Raw genomic sequence first — 21,003 nt, forward strand, 5'->3', positions numbered from 1 at the left:
CTCGCCATTTGTAAACAAGGAAAGCCACAGCAAATCCTGAGGTGGCACTGATTCAGCAGTTCCTCACTGGAGCGTTGGGGGTGGGTTTGACTATTCTGTCCAACACTGAAAGCAGATGGTACTTCTGAGATGTTCACTTCTACGAATAAACAACTGAAGGAGGAGGGGGGGGTGTGACTAAGAAGGTCTGAGACGGCCAATTTTGCTTCAAACGAACAGTCGTTCCTGAATTCGGCTGACACAAGAAGGTCGATGAGGTCTGCGGACAGCCAGGCTTCATCTAAAATAAATAAATAAATACACGCAACTTCTCCAACGAACAAAGCACTGGAAGGTTCAAAGCACCCTTGAGCCTGTTGACAGCAGAGGCCACTAAAACGACAGAGCTCAGAACACAACCCGGTTCCACCGCTCTTAAGTCTCCATTAGCTTTCAGACCACTTGAACATTAGGCAGAAGGCCAAGTGCTAAAATAGCTAATGTTTGCTCTACTTCCTAGTAGTTCAGAGAGAATAATAACTGGGGCCTCAGGGGAGCCGAGAGGAGCCGAGGGGAGGGGACTCTTTAGCAAGTGCATCCCAGCTAGGCCTGGGCCCAGTCCATGCCCCATCAATTAGGACTTGTGAATGGTTGAATGGTTGCAATACACCAGTCATCTCTGCATTTCGTCAGAAAAGCAAGTCATGCTGGAGTAGAACTAGAACCTGTGCTGTAGGCCAATGAGTGCCACATTGCAACATGAGCCCGTGCAGAAAGTCTGAGAACCTGAGAAAATGACACGTTTGCAATCGGTCATGAAGACATGACCATGTGCCAATGCCCTGCACTCAACATATGCCCACAGAGAGTGTTTCAGTGGATAAAGGTTCTCTGGGCCAGAGAAGTCCATAGAAGAACCATGTTTGATTTACAGACAGTCGTATCCAACAGTACCCATCAGTGGGAATGACCACCCTGGGCTTGGAGGACACCAGCAAGACATCGCGGCATGGACCGTACTCAACTGTTCGAAGAAGGTACACCTTCACTACGGCGGCTCTAGAACAGCGGTTTCTGAGGTGCTAGCACCCTCAGGATGTTCTGAAATGGCCGTGTACGCAGTACAGGAATCACATTCATCAGTATGAATTAATGCTTCAGAGGTCTGGATGTTATACCAACTTAAGGGTTCCTCCTAGAACCTTTACATGATGTGGAGGCAGGAACCCTCTGAATACCTAAATAGTCCTTTGTCTGCTTAAACGGTTGTTCTCTATGACAGAACTTCTAGCATATGGTTCTTTAAAGTAGATTTTAAGTGTGGTCCACTTTTCAGTAGTATATGGAACCATTTTTGGATTTTGAGCAGTTCTTGGAGTTGCCTTAACTAAAGAACTTTTAAAGAACCTCTTTTTTAGGATGTATAGAACCCAGTTTCTTAGAACAAATCCTTCCATTGGTTTTTGGAGTGGTTTTTACTTTAGAACCTTTAAAGAACCTCTTTTTTAAGTGTGACTAGAACCCAGTTTCCAATAACAAGTCCTTCAAATGTTTTTTTGGAGTTGTCTTTACCAATGAACCTTTAAAGAACCTCTTTTTTAGGGGTTTTCAAAGAGTTGTTTTTACTAAAGAACCTTTAAATAACCTATTTTTTTTCATTTTTTTTTTAAATCTGAATGATTTATTCTTAAGCAAAGGTTCTAGTCACACTTAAAAAAAACTCTTTGAAAACTATTGGAACTATTGTTCTTGGAAACCGGGTTCTATACGCCCCTAAAAAAGAGGTTCTTTAAAGGTTCATTGGTAAAGACAACTCCAAAAAAACATTTGAAGGACTTGTTATTGGAAACTGGGTTCTAGTCACACTTAAAAAAGAGGTTCTTTAAAGGTTCTAAAGTAAAAACCACTCCAAAAACCAATGGAAGGATTTGTTCTAAGAAACTGGGTTCTATACATCCTAAAAAAGAGGTTCTTTAAAAGTTCTTTAGTTAAGGCAACTCCAAGAACTGCTCAAAATCCAAAAATGGTTCCATATACTACTGAAAAGTGGACCACACTTAAAATCTGGTTCTTGGAGTCATCATTCATCTTTATAAGCACTATCCTTAAAAGAAAAATAAGAGAACCCTTAAAGAACCTCCCTTTTTAAGGGTGATGGTGTTCGGCCTACTTTTGAATACTTTTTATTTTGCCTTTAAACACTTTTAATTAAAAAATTAATTAATCAATTAACAGTCAAATGAATCAACCAGTTACTTAATTGCAGATATTACTGACACCAACTGCTCAATAAGGAACCATGCATTGCCAGGTTTATCATAAAACAGGAGAGGTTCCCTGCACAAGGAACCCATTTTAACACAAACCTTAGAGCCTTAAAGTTGCTTTTTTTAAAGCCTGAAGGTCTCAGAGCTGTTCTGGTGTGGATTACTTCACTCCTTCAGAAAGTTCTGCACGGTCTTACAAGATCTGCAAGAGAGAAGGAGGTCTGCATTACCTCAAGCCCTCCAGAAAGCCTCTTCAGCGACGTGACCATGCATGCAAAAATCACTTGAACTGGTCAGGGCTCTTCTGGAAGTCCACTGAAGTCTACAAAACTAGCAGCAGGGTGAGGAAGGTCCTCCGTGCACAGCTGGCCGCCGGTCAGACCAGAAGATCACAGATGCATCCACAACTGCAGGGGATCGCTCGCGGCTCTCGTGCCGAAGCTGCGCCCTCTGCATTGCAAAGCCCGGTTCCTCCGTTAAACCGCCTGGAGCTTCTCCTCCTCGCCCAGACCCATCAGACCTCCTCACCGCTCAGCCGAGAGAGGGAGGGAGAGGGAGCGAGGGAGAGCTGCGACTCTGCTGCTCCGCCATGATTACGAGGCTGGAGAGAGGTGGCGACGGGGTGACGTCATCGCCCTCGCAAATGCATTGTTTTTTGGGGATTTTTTTTTTTTGAGTCAATTCACTCACTACGTGTCCAAAAGTATCCAGACACACATATATGAGCCAACCAGCTTCTTTAAAGCTGGCTCCCACCGCATGTATAAGCATTAATCTCTGTAGAAAAGTGTTGACTGAGAGGGTCGATAGGGGGCGCTCTGGAGTCAGGGGGCAGTGTCAAGCGTGGGCTAGAGGTGTGTAAGGCCACCCAGTGTTGATCTCCAGTGCCTTTGGGATGAGCTGTAGTAGTGTAGTACTGTAGTTATTCAGCAGCATTGATCCTTCATCAGCCAGTGAGCATCAATACTGCTCACAGCAATGTTCCAACAGGTCTTCACATTCATCACTCAGGTAGAAGTGGGTGGAGATACGAGGGTTTAAAATAAAAGACTTGTATAGAAGCTGAAGTATCAACTGAAGCTTTTTACTCCAGTAAAAGTGTAAAAGTACTGGTTTCAGAACCACTTCAAGTAGAAAAGTAAAAGTAATGGAAGGAAAACAAAGGCCGAAAGCTTAGGCCGACCACAGGGGTCTATAGTGCACTGCTATAGCTTTGGGCCCTACACTGGGCACCACAGCTCCAACAAGGCTTCACAGGCCCTTAAAGTGATCCTCCACCCCACCGTACAGCGCCCCTGGCTATCAGAATTATGGCAAATACAACAAAAGAGCAAATTAAAAATATTTAAAAAATCCAAAGTGAACCGCTATAAAATGATCAAATTAAGATTTAAATAGAAAAAAGTATATAATAATGACACTAATAAACAAATAATGAGAAGAAGATAAAAATAAAAACAAATTAGATATTAATACGGCACAATGACATAAATAAAATTAATCTCAGAATTAAGAGGAGATAAAAGGGTCTAAGTATGATTTAAAAAAACAAACAAAATGATAATTAATTAAATTAAATAAAAAGTCAAATCAGACAAGAAAACTATAGCTAAAATAAAATCGCAGTATTAATAACAATAATAACATAAATACATACATTTTAATCAAAATAAATACAATGTAAAATAATAATAATAAAAAATAAAAATAAAAATAAAACAGTAAAACAGTTACAGTTTCCATCCAACTCTCACTCTCGGTTTAGATCTGAGAACATCCAGAACATCATTCTTCCACTGTGAGAAGACGCCTCAACACAGTGGGTCTGAAAGGATGAAGCTCTAACTGAGTAAAATCTAACAGTCAAGCTGCTGAAGCTGCGGCTGCTCTCAGAGTCCAGACCTCAACATCATTGAATGTGTTTGGGCACCACAGCTCCAACCATTCTAGCCCTCTGTCAGTCACAGGCCCTTAAAATGATCCTCCACCCCACCATACAGCGCCCCTGGCTATCAGAATTATGGCACATACAAGTTCCCGACTTGGAAGGAGCCTTAGAACACCCAGGTCGTCATTTCTAGTGACTTTTCTATTTTGATCCCTGAGTTCCTGAGTTGAGGTGACCTTTAACCTCTGAACACAATGGAGAAGATTGGACGGTCATCAGTGCTGCTGCTGCTGCCGGTGGTTGTTTGTGTCCGGTAGTTTAGTCTGTAATCCGTGTGCATTTAACTCAATATAGAACAATGCTAATTGTCGCCCTATCATTAGCAAATCAGCTACTAGCAAGAGCTGCTAGCGCTGATGTATTAATGTCAGATTGGACGCCATTTTTCGATTCTGACAACAAAGCAGTTGAACGGCACATGCTCAAAATTCCCACTTCACTGCCCCTTTATTACATTTCCAGTCTTAAACCACCCTTAATTCAGAACCTCTATTCTATATCATTCTCTCATTGTCCAGAAGAATGTCAGGTCCTGGGGTCTCCTCATAGGCCAAACAGTCAGGTGCCTACAGACCTGCTGACTACATTGGCTCCAAGCTGTAGAGAAAGCAGCTGGAATTTAACGGTCAGATGTACAATCTGCTGTCTAGTGTCTGAGAGCGGCCGAGGCACCACGGTGGCTGAGTTAGATGAAGGAAACCAATGCCCAAATGAGGTCGTATCTATTGATCTGGACATAAGGTTTCAATGGAGCGGTGGCGGCAGAAGAGACAGCAGACTTTCCTTCTATCTCGAATCAGACTTCTTTGATTTCAGGAGAAACGTTGGATGGGTAAGTGTCCATAAACTTTTAGACATAGTACAGTGTACCCTTCAATTACTACTGTGAAGAAAATGTCCAAATAGCCTTTCTTCTTCTAGAAATATCCAACATATTGAAACTACACTGGGGGTATTGTGTCTCCCCTCCAAGGGGGTTTCTACACAAAAACTGCATTAAAAAGTACATTTATAATCTAAAACAGCTGGAATGGGCCTCTAACCTACAGCTAACTACTTCTGACACCAATGCTCCAATACTTATTAAGAGCATTTTTTTATATAGACAAGTATTAATGACTCAATATATCAATAACTCAATATCAATAACTTTATTTAATTTCCTGTCAAAAGAGCTGTTCTTTTTTCGGGAGATATTTCTGAAAACAGAACCCCAAACAACCCACTGCAAGACCTGGTAGACCACTGACTCTGCCCACATTAGATCAATACTTCAAATATATATTTATAAATATAATATATCTTTGAAAGCGAGAACGTCAATCAAACACTAAATCAATCAACCTTTATTTTCACTCCGGGGCACGTCAAGGGTGACCCTCATTTTCAATGTGTCCGGGTATTTATTATAAACAGTGACTGAAGGAGAAAATAAAAAGAATATTTATCAACTTAGACTAAAAGCAACGAAGATAAAAGAGCAAATTAAAAATATTTTAAAAAATCCAAAGTGAACCGCTATAAAATATTCAAATTAAGATTTAATTAGCAAGAAAGGAGAAAAAAAGTATGTAATAATGACACTAATAAACAAATAATGAGAAGAAGATAAAAGATTAAGAAGAGATAAAGGGTCGAATTAAAATGAACTTTAAAATAAAAAAGGTCTAAGTATGATTTAAAAAAACAAACAAAATGATAATTAATTAAATTAAAATAAAAAGTAAGATCAGACAAGAAAACTAAAACTAAAATAAAATCGCAGTATTAATAACAATAATAACATAAATAAATACATTTTAATAAATATAAATAAAATGTAAAATAATAATAAAAGAAGAATAAAAATTAAAAATCAGTAAAACAGTTACAGTTTCCATCCAACTCTCACTCTCGGTTTAGATCTGAGAACATCCAGAACATCATTCTTCCACTGTGAGAAGACGCCTCAACACAGTGGGCCTGAAAGGATGAAGCTCTAACTGAGAAAATCTAACAGTCAAGCTGCTGAAGCTGCGGCTGCTCTCAAAGTCCAGACCTCAACATCATTGAATGTGTTTGGAAAGACTTGGACATTGTGAAGCAGAAAACTGTCCAACTTCTGAAACTGAACTTTGGAGGTGTTGGAAAATTTCCCTGCAGATTTCAGAGCACCCCACCCCCACCACCACCATGTTTAACAGATGAGGAAAGATCTCCCTAGGAAACACTGAACTTGAGTCTCTTGAGAAGAAAGGAAGCTGTGATAAAGGTAAAGGAGGACGATGGAGACACTCAAACATCTGAGAGTAGAGTAGTTGTTTTTGAAGCTTCTGGGTCATTTCCTGTTAGATTCCTAACAGTTCCTGCTGCTTTTGCTTCACAGTGAAAAGTGAAGACGTTAGCGGGCGTTTTTGACTGGAAATGTAATAAAGGGGCAGTGTTGTAGATTTCTCGTAAAAGCAACTCATCCAGCCCAAAAGGGAAGGCCATGTGTGTTGCGTGAATGAGCAGCTCCATCAGCTGGCCCTTTGAAGATACTGCAAGCAGGACAGCTGGTATTTAGAAATAATTCTGAATAAATCATTCTGAATAAAGAGGGTCTTTTCCATTTTTATTCAGATTTGTTGTTGTTTTGTGCATCAGAATGGTTGCAATGAGCTAATAAGCATGCTTTTAATTGCACTTTTATGTAAAATTTCTATGTGCTATAGTATCTTATGCACCTGATCATATCTGTGCACCTCAGTACTGAGAATTGTGTCAGTGCTGCACTTCTGTCTTCTGTATTTATCGTAGTTTTTCTGCACAAATATTTGCTCATTTGCACTTTTTGCAGTCTTGTGTAGTGCTGTGTTGCTCTGTGTTGTTAATAGGCCTCGGAGGAACGTTATTTTAGCCCTGAAGGACCTTGACATGACCTGACTTTAAGCCCTTTATCCATGCAACAGCATTTAATCCAGTAATATTATATCATTATATAATACAGTAAGCAATAATAACCACATTATTACTTCCCATCAATCCCTGATTGGTAATTTCATCCATGCTTCAGCTTCCAGTAGAGCTGGGTTGTATGATTGAATACTTTTTAATATCTTGAGCTGTAAAATCAATCAGTGCTATTCCACATTACAGCAATCACACAATCTTTCATCTCTAATGTGAAATATCACCCACGCTCCGGCCTCTGAGCTAGATTTAGAGCTAGTATGGAGGCATTACTTCCCAACACAATGTCCAAATGCTACTTACCAGAATGAGGCATGGTCAAGCGAAGCAGTCCATGATGATCGTCCATCTCAAAACGCCTACTCTGATATTGGTCCCCATCCATGACCTACAAACACTGCAGATTACACACACACACACACACACACACACACACACACACACACAAAAACACCACCAAGAACCGAATTACTCCACCGTCCCTCCTCTAGAACACATGCAGAACTTAGTTTCTTGTGAAAGCAGCTCAAGGCACCTCGCAGGTGAATGAAAGCTCTCTCTGGAAATCCCAGGACATCACTAATGCCCACAGCTCACATGGTCAGAGGGATGGAGACAGAGGCGGAGAGAGCAGGGGCGACATCCTCACCACTGAGATTTAAGGCGTTCCCTCAAGCTTGCATCCACTGAAGAGCAGGCGTTGGGCCTGTAGAGCAGACAAAGCGGATTTGAGCAGGAATTCGACTGATTGTGATTTCTACACACTGTTTCATGCTAAGATCTCATTGCTGAAACCAGATTTTGCTCAGAACTGTCTGGATGGGCAAAACCACCTTAAGAGTAGGAGATGATGACCACAGCTCCAGCTGTATTGATTTGGGAGAGATGCTGTCCCATCAGTAAGATGACTCCTTTCTCTCTCTCTCTCTCTCTCTCTCACACACACACACACACACACACACACACACACACACACACACACACACACACACTCTCCATTCTGATAAACACATGCTACTGTACTCTTATCTGCAGCGCGCATGCGCAAACCACAAGCCCATTATAGCTACCATAATACAGGCTTCAAATTCACTACAGGTTCCCCCAAAAGCGAATACGAGGATTAAAATGCAGCCCAGCAACATTTAAGCATTAATTATTCATCTGGTGGAAGAAACTGAGCTTTTGCAGCCGTCTCCTCTGTTTACCATAGCCTCAGTAAGCTAATATTAAGGCAGATCCAGCATGGAGGGAGGGAGAATAGGGAGGAGGAGGAGGAGGAGGAGGAGGAGGAAGCACAGAACTGCGGGTTACGTTTGTTTACGTTTTGATTCGGTTTGAATCCACGAATTTCAGCAGGAGGGGGGCGTTGCTTTCCCCCACCCGTATTCCGGCAAGCCACGCCCCTCCTGTGCGAGGATTGGCTAGTCGCTCACAAGCTGTCCGTCGCTCTCTGCAATGTAAAAGTCCCAGTTTTAGATTATAGATTTGATTATCAGCATTTTTCTATTATTATATATTTTTAGGTAGTCAAGCTTAAAAAAATAAATAAAAAATAAATTTTACTTTTATCTAAGTTTATAAGATAAGATAAGATAAGATAAGATAGTCCTTTATTAGTCCTGCAGTGGGGAAATTCTCAGTGTAACAGCAGAAAGGGATAGCAGGACACTCAGTTACAAAATTTTAGATAAATAATTTACACTATATACACAATATAAATAAGAATTTAAAAAGCAATAACAATATTATTATTGTTATTATTATTATAATATCTCTGTCTCCACTAATGATAATAATTTATTTCATTTATTTAAATGATCTAATTGCATTAGTGTCACTGAACAGTAACATATTTGGCTATTTCTATTATTATGTATACAGAATAGAGAAGCTTGAAATGTATTCCATTTGTTTTTGTTATTCTTGTTTACGCATTTCTTAGTTATCTTCAATATGAATATCCTCTGTTGTAGTTTTGTATGTGTAAATAATAAAACAATTATGCCCAAGAATGGAAAACTGTATTTTTCTTGGTATTTCTAAATATTAAGAGTTTGGTACATGGAAGTGACGAACCGTTGTTTCCAGCAGAACCAAAACAGAGCAGGCAGACGGGCCAATTCCAAACCCCAACACTGCTCTGTAATAGTCTTGATGTTTTATATATATATATATATATATATATATATATATATATATATATATAATTTTTTATATTTATAAATATGGGCCACAACCTGAGGCAAGCCGTATTCAAATGTATAACTTTTAGGGGTTCTTCAATTTGAAGCTGTGGAGGAACCTCTTATGGTGCTTCAAGAATTTTTTTTTAGGAGAAAAGTTCCTCAAAGCACCTCTATTGTTTCAAACTGAAGACCCTCCAAAAGTTTCTTAAGGGTCTTATACTTTTAACAGTCTAGGTGTCTGTGCAGCAGCTGGGGGAGAGCTGCATGGTCGAAGCACAGCAGGTGCTAGCTGGGTGCCATAGGCTGAAAGTTAACCCCACCAGAGCCCTACTGCGGTCCCTTCAGCTGGCTAACTGTGCTGACTGGGCACCGAGAGGACATGGAGAGGACAGCAACACTATCCAGCTATTAACTCGAGTTATAGGCTATTCTAGGCTGGGCCATGTGAGCTGTCGCGGTGCCTTAAACCAGCCATTACAAAGTTTTTCCCCATAAGTCTACTATAAGAAAACAATGTGTTTCATTCTGAGATATAAATAATAATAATAAAAAAATAACAGGGTGGTAAATAGGCTTGTTTTATCCCAGTCAAAGTCTCATACTTTGTATTGTGCATCAAACAACACATTTTATATATATTAACAGATTATATACATTAAATATATATGTTTTAAGCTAAATTAAATACGTATACATGTATATTAAAATATATTAAATAAAATTAACAAATAATAAATAGTACATTTATTCGATGGCTACGTTTGAGCCAATCCAAGCGCAGGATTCAGGATGCGAGATGCACCCAGCCAATCCAAGCGCAGGAAGGCGGGACTTGTCCGAATAGAGGCGGGGAAAGAAACCTAACGCCGCTGGAGAGCCGCGAGCCGTGTGCAAAGCCGCGATGGGCGGGAGGGAGGCAGGCGGCGAGAGGGAAGGGAAGGGAGAGGGAGGGTGAGCTGCGAGCGGGCCGTGCGCAAACCGCGTGTGGCGCAGCGCGGAGAGGAGGAACCGAACATAAACAGCGACGACTCACGTAGCCGAGGTGAGTGCCTTTATAAGGACGAAAACGCGAAAAAAACACGGTGCGCGACACCGTCGCCCGGTCCGAGGGGGGTCGGTGCTCTCTTAGAACAGCCGAGAAATGGCGAGCCGAGCCGAGCCGAGCCGCGGTGGCGGAAAGTGCCGAGAAGGTAAACATGTGAATGTTTCCGACGGCGCAGACTCTCGGCCTACTGCGTGTGTGTCTCCAGGCTCTGCGCGGGAAAAGCGAGACGCTGACTGAGTGGATTCTGAGCAAAAATGTCTCCGCTGGCTCTTTTGTAATTATCCTGTAAGTCTGGGTCTGAGGTAAAAGGCGGGTTTCCGAGGAATAGCTTTAAACGGCCGCCGTGGGACTGGCTGTGTTTACGGGGGTCCGTGGGTGGAACTCTGCGGGGAACCGAGAGCCGACCTGAACGCGGTGAGTCGACAGAGGGAGGAGAAGGAGAGAAATGTCAGAAAACGGGCCTTTATTCATCTGTATTAATTATATTGATTTATTTTGCGTCTTAAACAAATAAAGAAACTCTTTTTGTGCTTTTTGGTGCTTAAAAAGGGCAAAAACAACTTGAGCGGTGACCTCAACGGACTGGCACTTGAGTTGACTGGTTAGCTTAGCATAGTCGCCCTCAGTTTCCATAGGCACATGCTGTCTGGGAGAGCAGCTAAGCTAAGCTAAGTGTGTTTACTGAGGGGTAATAACTAGTGTCCTTATTTTAATGGGGTTTAAAATGTGTCCAGTTTCTGCTGTCAGCCTTATTGTTGTTGTTTTTATGGTGTAACTAAAATGAATGACTGGAATAGGGGGAGAAAAAAAATCGTAATGTATAAAAGTAAACATTAAGGTTAGAAATTCATTCCTACTTTATTTTTGCTTCCTAATATTCAAGTCAAGGCCTGTACTGTTCTGAGACCCCTGGTGTATTCGCTTGACAGGTGCTTGGGCCCCTTCTTCTGCCCCACGTTCCTGCGGTCACTCACTCTTCAGTCTCTGTCTGCTCCTACAGTTGTCATTCACTTTCAAGCAAAGTCATAAAGCACCACTGACACATGGACACACGTGTGGATGGATGAATGAATGACCGACGGACTGACGGGCAAAGTTATAGCCCATTTGCTTACACCTCCTCAAGCAGCTCATTTCAGCACATGGTGTATCAATCAGCAGGCCCCATGTGCTCGCCCTGCCCTGCCCTGTCCCGTCCCGTCCCGCCCTGCCCGATTCCTATCCCCCCTCTCAGCCCCCACATGTCTCAGTCACAGGCCTAACAGGTTTATAACAGTTGTAACAGGTGTGTTATAACGTGGGATCTGTCTTCACCGCCTTTAGGTTGTTGATTGAGGAGATGAGCAGCAACGAGTGCTTTGGGTGCGGCCGTACCGGCCACTGGATCAAGAACTGTCCGAATGCTGGACGCGGACGTGGCAAAGGTCGTGGAAGGGGGAAAGGTGAGAGCGGCTCACGTCAGCAGCTGTTTAGTCCTGAATGGATATTTCTGCTCTGTTTCCATGATTTAACACACATTTTCTTTGGTTCTTGTATAGATCTTTTCTGTTACCGCTGTGGAGAGCCTGGTCATGTCGCACGAGACTGCGAAAGAACTGAGGATGGTAAGGTTTACTGTGCAGTGCTTATCTGGAACGTATGCGTGATACTGGTGTGTTTGTTTTCAGCTATTTGTGAGTGTCCAAGAATGATTTACTGTTACGGTAAATGTTTTGCAGCCTGCTACAACTGCGGCAGGGGTGGCCACATCTCCAGAGACTGCAAGGAGCCCAAAAAGGAGAGGGAGCAGGTGTGCTACAACTGTGGCAAGGCCGGCCATGTGGCTCGTGACTGTGACCACGCCAATGAGCAGAAATGCTACTCCTGTGGGGGGTTTGGACACATCCAGAAAGGCTGTGAAAAAGTCAAGTGCTACAGGTAAAAATAGTAATACATTAACAATGATTATAACATTAACCTTATAGAGCACTTTTGATATGGCTGGCAGCTTTAGTGTTTAACAGGCAAATATTAATAAGCGTTAGTGAGGGTAGTTCATTTAAAAATAAATTGGGTGGGTAGGTAGATAAATCACGTTGTTAATCCCAGAGGGAAAGTCACAAATTACAGCAGCACACAGGCAGCGAGAGAGCAGGAGCAGATAAAAATAATACAAAATAAATAGCAATCCATAACATAGAGTGGAGTATATGACTTGCAAAAGGAAAGGTGTTATTTTATTTACAAGATAAAACATATATACATGTGTGATATGCCACGAATTATGCCAGTCAACCTTCCAATGTTTGCCCTTTAATTTTTTCATGATTTCATATTATTATTTCTGACTTAATAATAACCCAATTTGCTTTGTTTTCTTTGTAGTTTCTGGGCAAAAGGCTTGGGCAAAATGTACCACGCAGTCTAAAAATGCCCTAAATGGTCTTTACGGGCTTTAATTGTGCCGTATTCAAGCATATTGTTCTGTCCCCCTCATTTATTGTACGTGTGTCCTTTAGGTGTGGCGAGATCGGCCACGTTGCTGTGCAGTGCAGTAAGGCAAGCGAAGTCAACTGCTACAACTGCGGCAAATCCGGTCACCTGGCGAAAGAATGCACCATCGAGGCCACCGCTTAATCCAGTGTTCCTGGGCGCCCCTCCTTTTTTCTGATTGATGGTTGTATTATTTTCTCTGAATCCTCTTCACTGGCCAAAGGTTGGCAGATAGAGGCTAGTCCCAGGCCAGTGAGCTCTTGACACGTAAAAGGAGGAAAGGGGTGGAAAAGAAAACGAAAATTTCCACTTTCTTGCATTTAATACAAAAAATGTTTATGTTTAGTTTGGTAGAGGTGTTATGTATAATGCTTTGTAAAAGAACCCCCTTTCCATGCCACTGGTGAACAGGGATGAATGAGTTGAGTGGAAAGAAATGATGTCGAGTCGGCCTCTCCGAGCTCGACGAACGGAGCCTCGGCGAGAGATCGAGGAGAAAACAAAAAAAAAGAAAGAAGTGTGAACTTCTGGGTCTGATTTGTTTTGCTTTTGTTGTTTGATCAGTGGGGAAAGACTTAGGCTAGGAGTGATTGACCTGGATGAAGCAGTCCAGGACTCAGCGGTCAGATCTGTTCGGGCCCAACCAGCAGTACGCAGCTAAGTGTGGAGAACACAGTAACGAATCGTACCATTGATGAGCAAGTTTACAGAACATTCTGAGAAGAAACATGGAATAATTTCAGAAAACTACATTCTTTGTAAAGCGCAAGTTGTTGGACTGTGCAGAGCAGCAAAGTTGTCGGAGAAAAATCAGGCGTATGATCCCATGATTGCAGCGCAGTTCCGGTCATTTAACCCAAGGAGGAGAAAAAAGAACGAAAGAAAAAGAAAAAAAAGAAAACGGAAACTTAAACCTAAACGGAAACTAGACGTAGTAGGGATTAATAAGATTTGGAGTCGGGAGAACAGGAGGATGTTTTCACAGAAATCAAAAATGTTATTTTTGTACAATATCACTTAGACTACTGTAAAAAAATATCATTTGCTTGTACTCAGTTTTTAAGTCGGAAGGTAAATGCGACTGAAGTCCTAGAACATAGAAATGTAATTTTAAACTATCAATAAAGCTGGAGGAGGAAGGGGAGTGAGACTGAAGCTTCTTTTCTGAGGTGTCTCTTTTGAACTCGTGTCTTCGGCACCACTAAAAATATCCAAAAGAACTTTAATCTCTCTCACATCACACAGCTCTGCTGTCTCTGACTTGTCAAACACTGAGATAATTACCCTGGAAGGTTTAGGACCAACACACACTGGAGGTATTTGAAATGTGATGGTATAAATTTCTCATTGGGATAAGCGACACTTTGCTTTTTTCTTCTTTTTTTCTGAAAAGGCTTTAAAGTCATTCTGCAAGCAGCAGATTTACAGCTAAATTGTTTATTGGAGACGGCGTCTAAGTAAGGATAGGTTTTGGGCCGTTACTGGACAGGATTTTTATAGTGAAAAGGGGAACGAAGCCAATCCCATAACGGGTCTATCCTGACATATCACACTCTCACACCATATTTTAAGGAGTTTGAGCTTTTACGTTTATGGCATTTAGCTGAAGCTCTTATCCAGAGCGACCTCCAAGGTTACTCGAATTACAGAGTCGGGCCAATGTAGCGTTAGGAGTCTTGCCCAAGGACTCTTATTGGTGTAGCGCAGCATAGTCACCCAGACCGGGAATCGAACCCCAGTCTCCCACATGGTGCGTCAGTGTATTTCACCACTGGTAGTGGTGTTCTCTGTTGTGCCACACCAACCCACCCTTTAGCAGCTGATTTTAGAGCACAGTTGTTTCTTAAAGAAGAAAAATCTGTCCTGCTCAATATTCAGAGCTGCAGTATCCGTATCGGAAGCTTAAAAGTGAAGTCAGGTCATCTCTATAATCATAGTCGGGATGGGACGGGCCCACGGCCTCATAATGTTCATATATGGAACGACTGCGGGGGGTTACTGTGAAAAGTAATCGACTGGTCTTCAGCGAATTGGCTCATCTTTCCTTTAAAAGAAAGTCAACAGAAGCTGTGCTATATTAGAAGCGAGGGTGCTGTCGTTTAAAAGTTAGGATCACTTTCAGCGACGGGCCTTCCCTATGACTCCCTCGTATAAATAGCAAACCTATAAAAAGCCTCGGGCCTCTGATGTCCCTTCTGTGACGGTAAAGCTGCACAGCATAAAAGCTGTTTGACAGAAGGAAGAATGGTTATTTTTGTCAGTAATCAATATGGAAGGAATTAGAATGAGAAAAGATTTAGAGGTTAATCAGTGTTAATTCAAGCATAATAACCCATTAATTAATAATGTACAAGCCTGATGTTCATTATACTGCTCATTTAGATATACACCAACCAGCCATAACATTAAAACCACTGCTAGGTGAACTGAATATCACTAATTATCTATTATCTGCTACCAGTGGTTCCTGTCAAGGGGTGGATCTACATATTAGGCAGCGAGTGAACAGTCAGTTCTTGAAGGGGATCGAGGTCTAGATGTCTGGAGAGTCAGAACATTGGTCTTGGTCAGTACCTACCAACAGTGCTCTAAGGATGTCCACAGGACCCATGGCAGGGTCAAGGGTGCCCAAGTCTTATGATGATGATGCTCATAAAGGCCCCACCCTACAACTGCTAACGGCTTGGTGCCAGATACCACAGGACACCTTGTGGAGTCCATGTCTTGATGGGTCAGAGCTGTTTTGGCAGCACAAGGGGATCCTACACAATATTGGGCAGGTGGTTTTAATGTTATGGCTGATTGGTGTTTCATAGCGTTTTGTTGTTGATGGATTAAGAGCCAAACAAACGGGTCAAACTGTTTGAAAATTGAGACATGACTAGTGTCTCTCACTGAAAGAGGCCGAGCTCCGGAATGGGAATCGCCCGGCCTAACAGCTGGCACCCGGGATATCTGAGCGAGGGTCATTTTCGTGGTATTAATTTCATCAGTAAATAATTGAATGCCTAGTCTAAAGCAATACATACCATATACACTGTGCTGGATGCACAGAATGGGTTAATGTACAGCCTTATGCAAAAAAATGCAAAAGGCACCACCTGTTTAAAAGAACAAAGGGACAAAAGTATTGGGACACCTGTTTGTTCATTGTTTCTTCTGAAGAAAAAAAAAAAAAAAAGAGTCTATCCTGCTTTTGTTGGAGTATCTGTCTCTACTGTACAGGGAAGAAGATTGTGGAGGAACATTGCTGTGAGGATTTGATTGCATTCAGCAACAAGCGCATTAGTGAGGTCAGAATGTTGGCTAATGATCACTATCCCAAAAGTACTGGATGGAGCTCCACCACCATCATTCCTGAGAACGCAGTTCTTCCACTGCTCCACAGCTAAATGCTGGGGGGCGTTACACCCCTCTACTAGCCCACGTCTGGCATTAGGCATGGTGCCAAATGCTGTAGAATAGTCGCATTGTATTATAGAGCTCCTAAAGGAGCTGAATGCATTCATTACAAGGGGTGTCCACAAACATTTGGACATACAGTGTGTTTAATGTGTCGTTACATTTGCACAATTTCTATTTAACCTTAGAATATCAACACTGCATGCACTTTGACCAGGCGTGCCCAAACTTTTGCATAAGCGTATGTATATGCAAAGTACATGCAGTTTACACCCAAATAAATTGACCAACCAATCTGAGCCTGGAAGCTCAGCACAGGGTGACCGTTCATGTTTCATTTGGCCTGTAGGAGCGGAATGTGACCTCTTGAACTCTTGGAATTTGGGTCTAATATAAACCCAGGGCTTTTGAGGCTTGTGACGTAATGTAATGTATAATATCATAATGTATAATAAAAAAAAAGTCCAAATGCTGTGTTGTTAGGCCGAGCTGGATAGCAAGGGAGGTTGAGGACTGATGTATAGCCTTGATGTAACGTGAACCCAAAGACCCGGTGATCAGTTTTTCAACACCAAGGTCGCTCTCCTCTCAGTCGGACAAACGTTGGATGAGAGGAGCGCTGATGAAGAGCTGTTACTGTCCTACCTGCGCCAGGTGAAGGTAAGCGTGCTAGTTTTCTCTCTGATCTGCATTGGATGGGCGGTAAAATCGCAAAAGACTGGCCTTAGAAAAAAAAACAAATACCCTGATTATATAATCATGTAATTTCAAGGATTTTACATTGCAGGGGTGGGTGAAGTACAATACTTATATACTTGAGTACATACAGATTACATACACAGTACTCTTAATAATTAAATACGTTTTGAGTACGAGTACATTAAAAAAAGTATTTCGAGTATCTGTCCCAAAATAGATGTACACTTCAGGTATTCCAGCTATATTTACAGTACTTTTAAGTACTTTCCGGTGAATGTACTGAAGTATCAAAAGTACTTGGAGTTATTATTGATGCTGTATAACTTGTTCTATTATAGAGGCACACCCTTCCCCCAGACCAAACCAACACAGAGAGTGTCAAAGCCATTATACCTTTATGTAAATTATATGTAAATCAAAAGGATCAAATACCTGATTCGTTATTTTAAAACCAGACATATCTACGATTGGTCATAAAGACTTATACCGACGATTAAGCCGAAAACTATTGGGTAGTATCTCTCACTTTGAGTCCGATTACCATGTTGTTCAGCTGTGATGACCGCAAGGGGGCTGGGGGTGGGCACTCTGGCGCTTCCCACAGTTTAAAGATCTTAAAGATCACAGCAAGTTCTTATCTTATGTCCTTCCTAACCACGTCCTTCTCAAACACAACAACCAGTCCTCGTCCACCGAACAACCTTTAAGTGTCTTAGAGTCTCAAAAAAAATGGAGAAAGCGAGGAAAAAGGGTCTTCAGGTCTTCAGGTGCAGAACAGGCCTGTGCTGGCCATGCTGAGAAGATCTCGTGAAGAACGTCACTCAGATAGCTCCTTGTCCCGTAGTTTGTACTCTTGTTTCTTAAATTTCAGCTCTGTCCAACAGATACCAACAGTAACGAATCCCAGCTAGAATCTTGATAATGGCCTCCAAGGCCTTGTGCTGTTGTCACTATTATATTATATATATTATATATAAAATAAATGTATATATAAATGTACATTTATATAAGAATGTATAAATGTGTAAAACAATTAATAATGAGTGTAATAAAGGCGTAGTTGTCCCCAACCACACCCTTACCCTTTTGGAGAAATAATGAGGTTAATGAGAACTACATGTTCTATTAAGGTGACCTCTCCACCCTAATAGTACATGGTCCACCCCTGCTGGCCTGGGTTTTTCAGTTCCAGGCCTGGGAGGAGCTTCGTTCCAGTGCTCAACTCCCTCCACTAAACCGGGTAATTAACGGCTGAGTTATTCTGAACAAGGTCATCAACACTGTGCTGGACTCCAGAACCCTGATCTAGGTTGTCTTTCATTTCATGTTCACAGGCCTTTTACTCTTAGATGCTATGATGTCAACAAAAACCATTGAAGAACTTCCTGACTGGCAGCCAGAGAGTGAAGGAAAGCTACGAGATCTGAGGCAACATGGAAAGATCCAGCCAGAGAAGAAGCCTGACTATGACGACCTCCTCAGCATCGGTTCTGTCAGTCCATCTCCAGCCAAGGATGCTCAAGCTACTGGCGACACCAGAGACACCAAACTGATGGAACTGATCGCAGGTCAGTCTTTGAACAAGTCAGGAACCTTGGCCCATCTACAGCTTGCGTCACCTCTCGAGTCAGTAAGAGAACTGGTGGAGGTAGAAGAGGCATGTGACCTGCGAATACCGGGAGAACTCATGGCGAGCCAGGAGATCTTTCCTGCCACCACCATTAGGTACATGTCCTTGACCACAGAAGGGCTTGGCCATGCTTTGGAAGGGACCACCTTGGGACCAACCACGCAACCAAGCAACTTTGTACATCTAGAGAGCCCCATGACCGAAGCTTGTAGCTCTGTGCAAGAGCTTCCAGATGCATCGTGGCTTCAAGAAGATTGCTTGAAGAATTCAGTCAGCGAGTGTCAACAGGTGGAGCCGTGCTCTCCTGCTATTTGTGGCGACCAGAAGGAAGCAGCACGGCCCCCGATGACCCCTTCTAGTGCTAATTCAGGGTTTTTAGAGATCCAACTGAGCAAACATTGCTCTGTCACAGCTCTCCAAGGCCTTCTGAACTGCCAAGAGGAACAGATGTGTCAGCAAGCTGGTATGACCGCTGAAGCTAAGCCTGATGACGAGTTGGGGTTAGACAGTCGGCCAAATTCAGAGGAGATTCGAGGTCACAGCGGTGAAAAGGAAGACACTGCAACCACTGTGGCAAACCAGTCCCTAATCGAGGTTCTCACCTCATGCAAAGCTAAAGTGGAGCAGTTCGAACAGCTCAGATCATCTTCCTTCGACCTGTCTGCCCAGGTACAGACGTTGGTTCTTTGAGAGGCCATGGCTTTATCTAGAACCATCTATAAAAGGTTTTCCACCAAGCTAGAGAACCTCTTAACCAGGCAAAGAACATTTAAGCATCCATTGGTTCTTTAAGATGCCATGGCTTTATCTAGACCCATCTATAAAAGGTTTTCCACCAAGCTAGAGAACCTCTTAACCAGGCAAAGAACATTTAAGCATCCGTTGGTTCTTTAAGATGCCATGGCTTTATCTAGAACCATCTATAAAATGTTTTCCACCAAGCTAGAGAACATCTTAACCAGGCAAAGAACATTTAAGCATCCATTGGTTCTTTAAGATGCCATGGCTTTATCTAGAACCATCTATAAAAGGTTTTCCACCAAGTTAGAGAACCTCTTAACCAGAGATGGCATGGTTCAGTATAGAACCATCTAAAAAGGATTTCCATCAAATGGTTCTTTGAGCTTCCACCAAATCAGAGTTAACGATGAAACTAGGCAAGGAACCATTAAAGCATCCAAATATTTATGTGAGGTGTCTTGGTTCTATATAGAACCCTTGCCTTTAGTAAACCCTTATAGAACTGTTTTTTTTTAGTATAAACAATATAGTGACTCAATGTTTCCTGTAGATGTTCCCATTGTAAAACATCCAGTCGCTATGTTGTTTACACTGAAAAGGGTTCTTCGAGGGTTCTTCTCAATAGCTCTGTAAAGAACCATGACACCTTAAGGGACTATTTGAATTTGCGCTGCTGCATTTCTGACCATTCTTTCTTCTTCTGCTTCAATTCAGCTGCGTTCTGCCCAGCTTCTGGCCGCTAGTCTGCATCAGAGAGTGCTCTGCCTCGAGCATGAGCACTGTCTCAAAGAGAGGGAGCTACGGGAGCTGACTGCCCATCTGGAGAAGACCAGTGAGGCCCTGGAGGCGAGGAACTCGGAAATGGCCACAATCACTAAGGAGCTCCACCAGCTTCACTCAGAGGTGGAGGCAAAGAAGAACATGCCCACTGCTGCCAGAACAGTAACAGCTAATGGACAGGCCACTCCTGACTCGCAGCTGCAGTCGAGCAGGAGCTCAAAAATGTGCACACTGCTATGAGGATGATGAGGACGATGATGATGATGATGATGATGTCTCACTGTAATGAAACATCCAGGCCTGAACGGTGGTTCTGACCTTCTGCACTGGTTAGAAACAGCAGTTACAACAGCACTGCAGAAATCTAGCTGATGTACAGTCAGGTCCTTAAGTATTTGGACATGGACCCAATTTTGTATGCAATGGATCTCAATGGGTTTGAACTGAAGCAATCAAGATGTGACTGCAGTGAAAACCTTTAGCTTTAATTCTAGAGATTTAACAAGGATTTAGGAGTCAAAAGTAATTGGACAAACTACATACAACAACATAATGCGAGTATTTTTAACACTTGGATGCAAATCCTTTGCAGGACGAAATTAGGCCGCACCATGCCAGCGTATTTTGGGTCATTATCCATTATCCATCTGTACGGTGAGGCACCGTCCCAACAGTTTTGCATTATCGGACCCAATCTGAGCAGACTGTAGAGATCTACACACTTCAGAATTCATCCTGCTATGTCTTTCCATGACCCAGGTTAAACAGCAGCAGTGCATGCCCATGCCATAACAGTGCCTCCACCCTGTTTGACACGGAATGCCCACAATGTATACTTTTCTGTTGAGTGATAAGCAAACCTGTTTAATATTGGAGGTATTTGTTTGAGTTCCGTCCAAATGTTCTGTAAATACTGTAAA

The 21,003-nt window shown here is 42.3% G+C and overlaps 3 protein-coding genes across 10 annotated transcripts in view; 2 read left to right on the forward strand and 1 right to left on the reverse strand.

Annotated features, from left to right (window-relative positions):
- The window catches only part of raf1b (Raf-1 proto-oncogene, serine/threonine kinase b), a 31,189-nt gene extending 23,676 nt beyond the window's left edge, over positions 1 to 7,513 (reverse strand). Inside the window, exon 1 of one of the 3 annotated variants that reach the window (XM_072665639.1) lies at positions 7,429 to 7,513. The gene's annotated coding sequence lies outside the window, so the exon portion shown is untranslated. Of the gene's footprint in view, positions 1 to 2,345; positions 2,839 to 7,428 lie in introns of those variants that run through there. The other 2 variants (XM_072665637.1, XM_072665638.1) reach the window with 2 other exon arrangements.
- A 2,736-nt stretch (positions 7,514 to 10,249) lies between these two features.
- cnbpb (CCHC-type zinc finger, nucleic acid binding protein b) lies at positions 10,250 to 13,986 on the forward strand. 3 transcript variants are annotated; one of them, XM_072666311.1, is made up of 5 exons: positions 10,250 to 10,356; positions 11,683 to 11,801; positions 11,898 to 11,963; positions 12,078 to 12,276; positions 12,858 to 13,986. In XM_072666311.1, the coding sequence occupies exons 2-5, from the start codon at positions 11,699 to 11,701 to the stop codon at positions 12,973 to 12,975; spliced, it is 486 nt and encodes a 161-aa protein (XP_072522412.1). In that variant the 5' UTR covers positions 10,250 to 10,356; positions 11,683 to 11,698; the 3' UTR covers positions 12,976 to 13,986. The 3 variants fall into 3 exon arrangements, with proteins under 3 accessions (XP_072522412.1, XP_072522410.1, XP_072522411.1); XM_072666309.1 differs by having other exon boundaries at positions 11,683 to 11,963; XM_072666310.1 differs by lacking the exon at positions 10,250 to 10,356 and adding an exon at positions 10,365 to 10,773 and having other exon boundaries at positions 11,683 to 11,963.
- Positions 13,987 to 15,943: 1,957 nt separating this feature from the next.
- On the forward strand, positions 15,944 to 20,722 carry LOC140543133 (uncharacterized). 4 transcript variants are annotated; one of them, XM_072666160.1, is made up of 3 exons: positions 15,944 to 16,893; positions 18,063 to 19,231; positions 20,018 to 20,722. In XM_072666160.1, the coding sequence occupies exons 2-3, from the start codon at positions 18,257 to 18,259 to the stop codon at positions 20,321 to 20,323; spliced, it is 1,281 nt and encodes a 426-aa protein (XP_072522261.1). In that variant the 5' UTR covers positions 15,944 to 16,893; positions 18,063 to 18,256; the 3' UTR covers positions 20,324 to 20,722. The 4 variants fall into 4 exon arrangements, with proteins under 4 accessions (XP_072522261.1, XP_072522264.1, XP_072522262.1 ...); XM_072666163.1 differs by having other exon boundaries at positions 18,267 to 19,231; XM_072666161.1 differs by having other exon boundaries at positions 16,883 to 16,893; positions 18,084 to 19,231.
- Positions 20,723 to 21,003: the final 281 nt, after the last annotated feature.

This window comes from Salminus brasiliensis, chromosome 21, assembly GCF_030463535.1.
Source record: "Salminus brasiliensis chromosome 21, fSalBra1.hap2, whole genome shotgun sequence".
In the NCBI taxonomy this organism is placed as follows: Eukaryota; Metazoa; Chordata; class Actinopteri; order Characiformes; family Bryconidae; genus Salminus; species Salminus brasiliensis.

Excerpts from the sequence above, each read along its gene's own strand:
- cnbpb (XM_072666309.1), top strand. The coding sequence starts at position 11,699 with ATGAGCAGCAACGAGTGCTTTGGGTGCGGCCGTACCGGCCACTGGATC. Across the intron at positions 11,964-12,077 it reads CTGCGAAAGAACTGAGGATG|CCTGCTACAACTGCGGCAGG; the intron begins GTAAGGTTTACT and ends AATGTTTTGCAG. Across the intron at positions 12,277-12,857 it reads GAAAAAGTCAAGTGCTACAG|GTGTGGCGAGATCGGCCACG; the intron begins GTAAAAATAGTA and ends TGTGTCCTTTAG.
- LOC140543133 (XM_072666160.1), top strand. The coding sequence starts at position 18,257 with ATGTTCACAGGCCTTTTACTCTTAGATGCTATGATGTCAACAAAAACC. Across the intron at positions 19,232-20,017 it reads CCTTCGACCTGTCTGCCCAG|CTGCGTTCTGCCCAGCTTCT; the intron begins GTACAGACGTTG and ends GCTTCAATTCAG.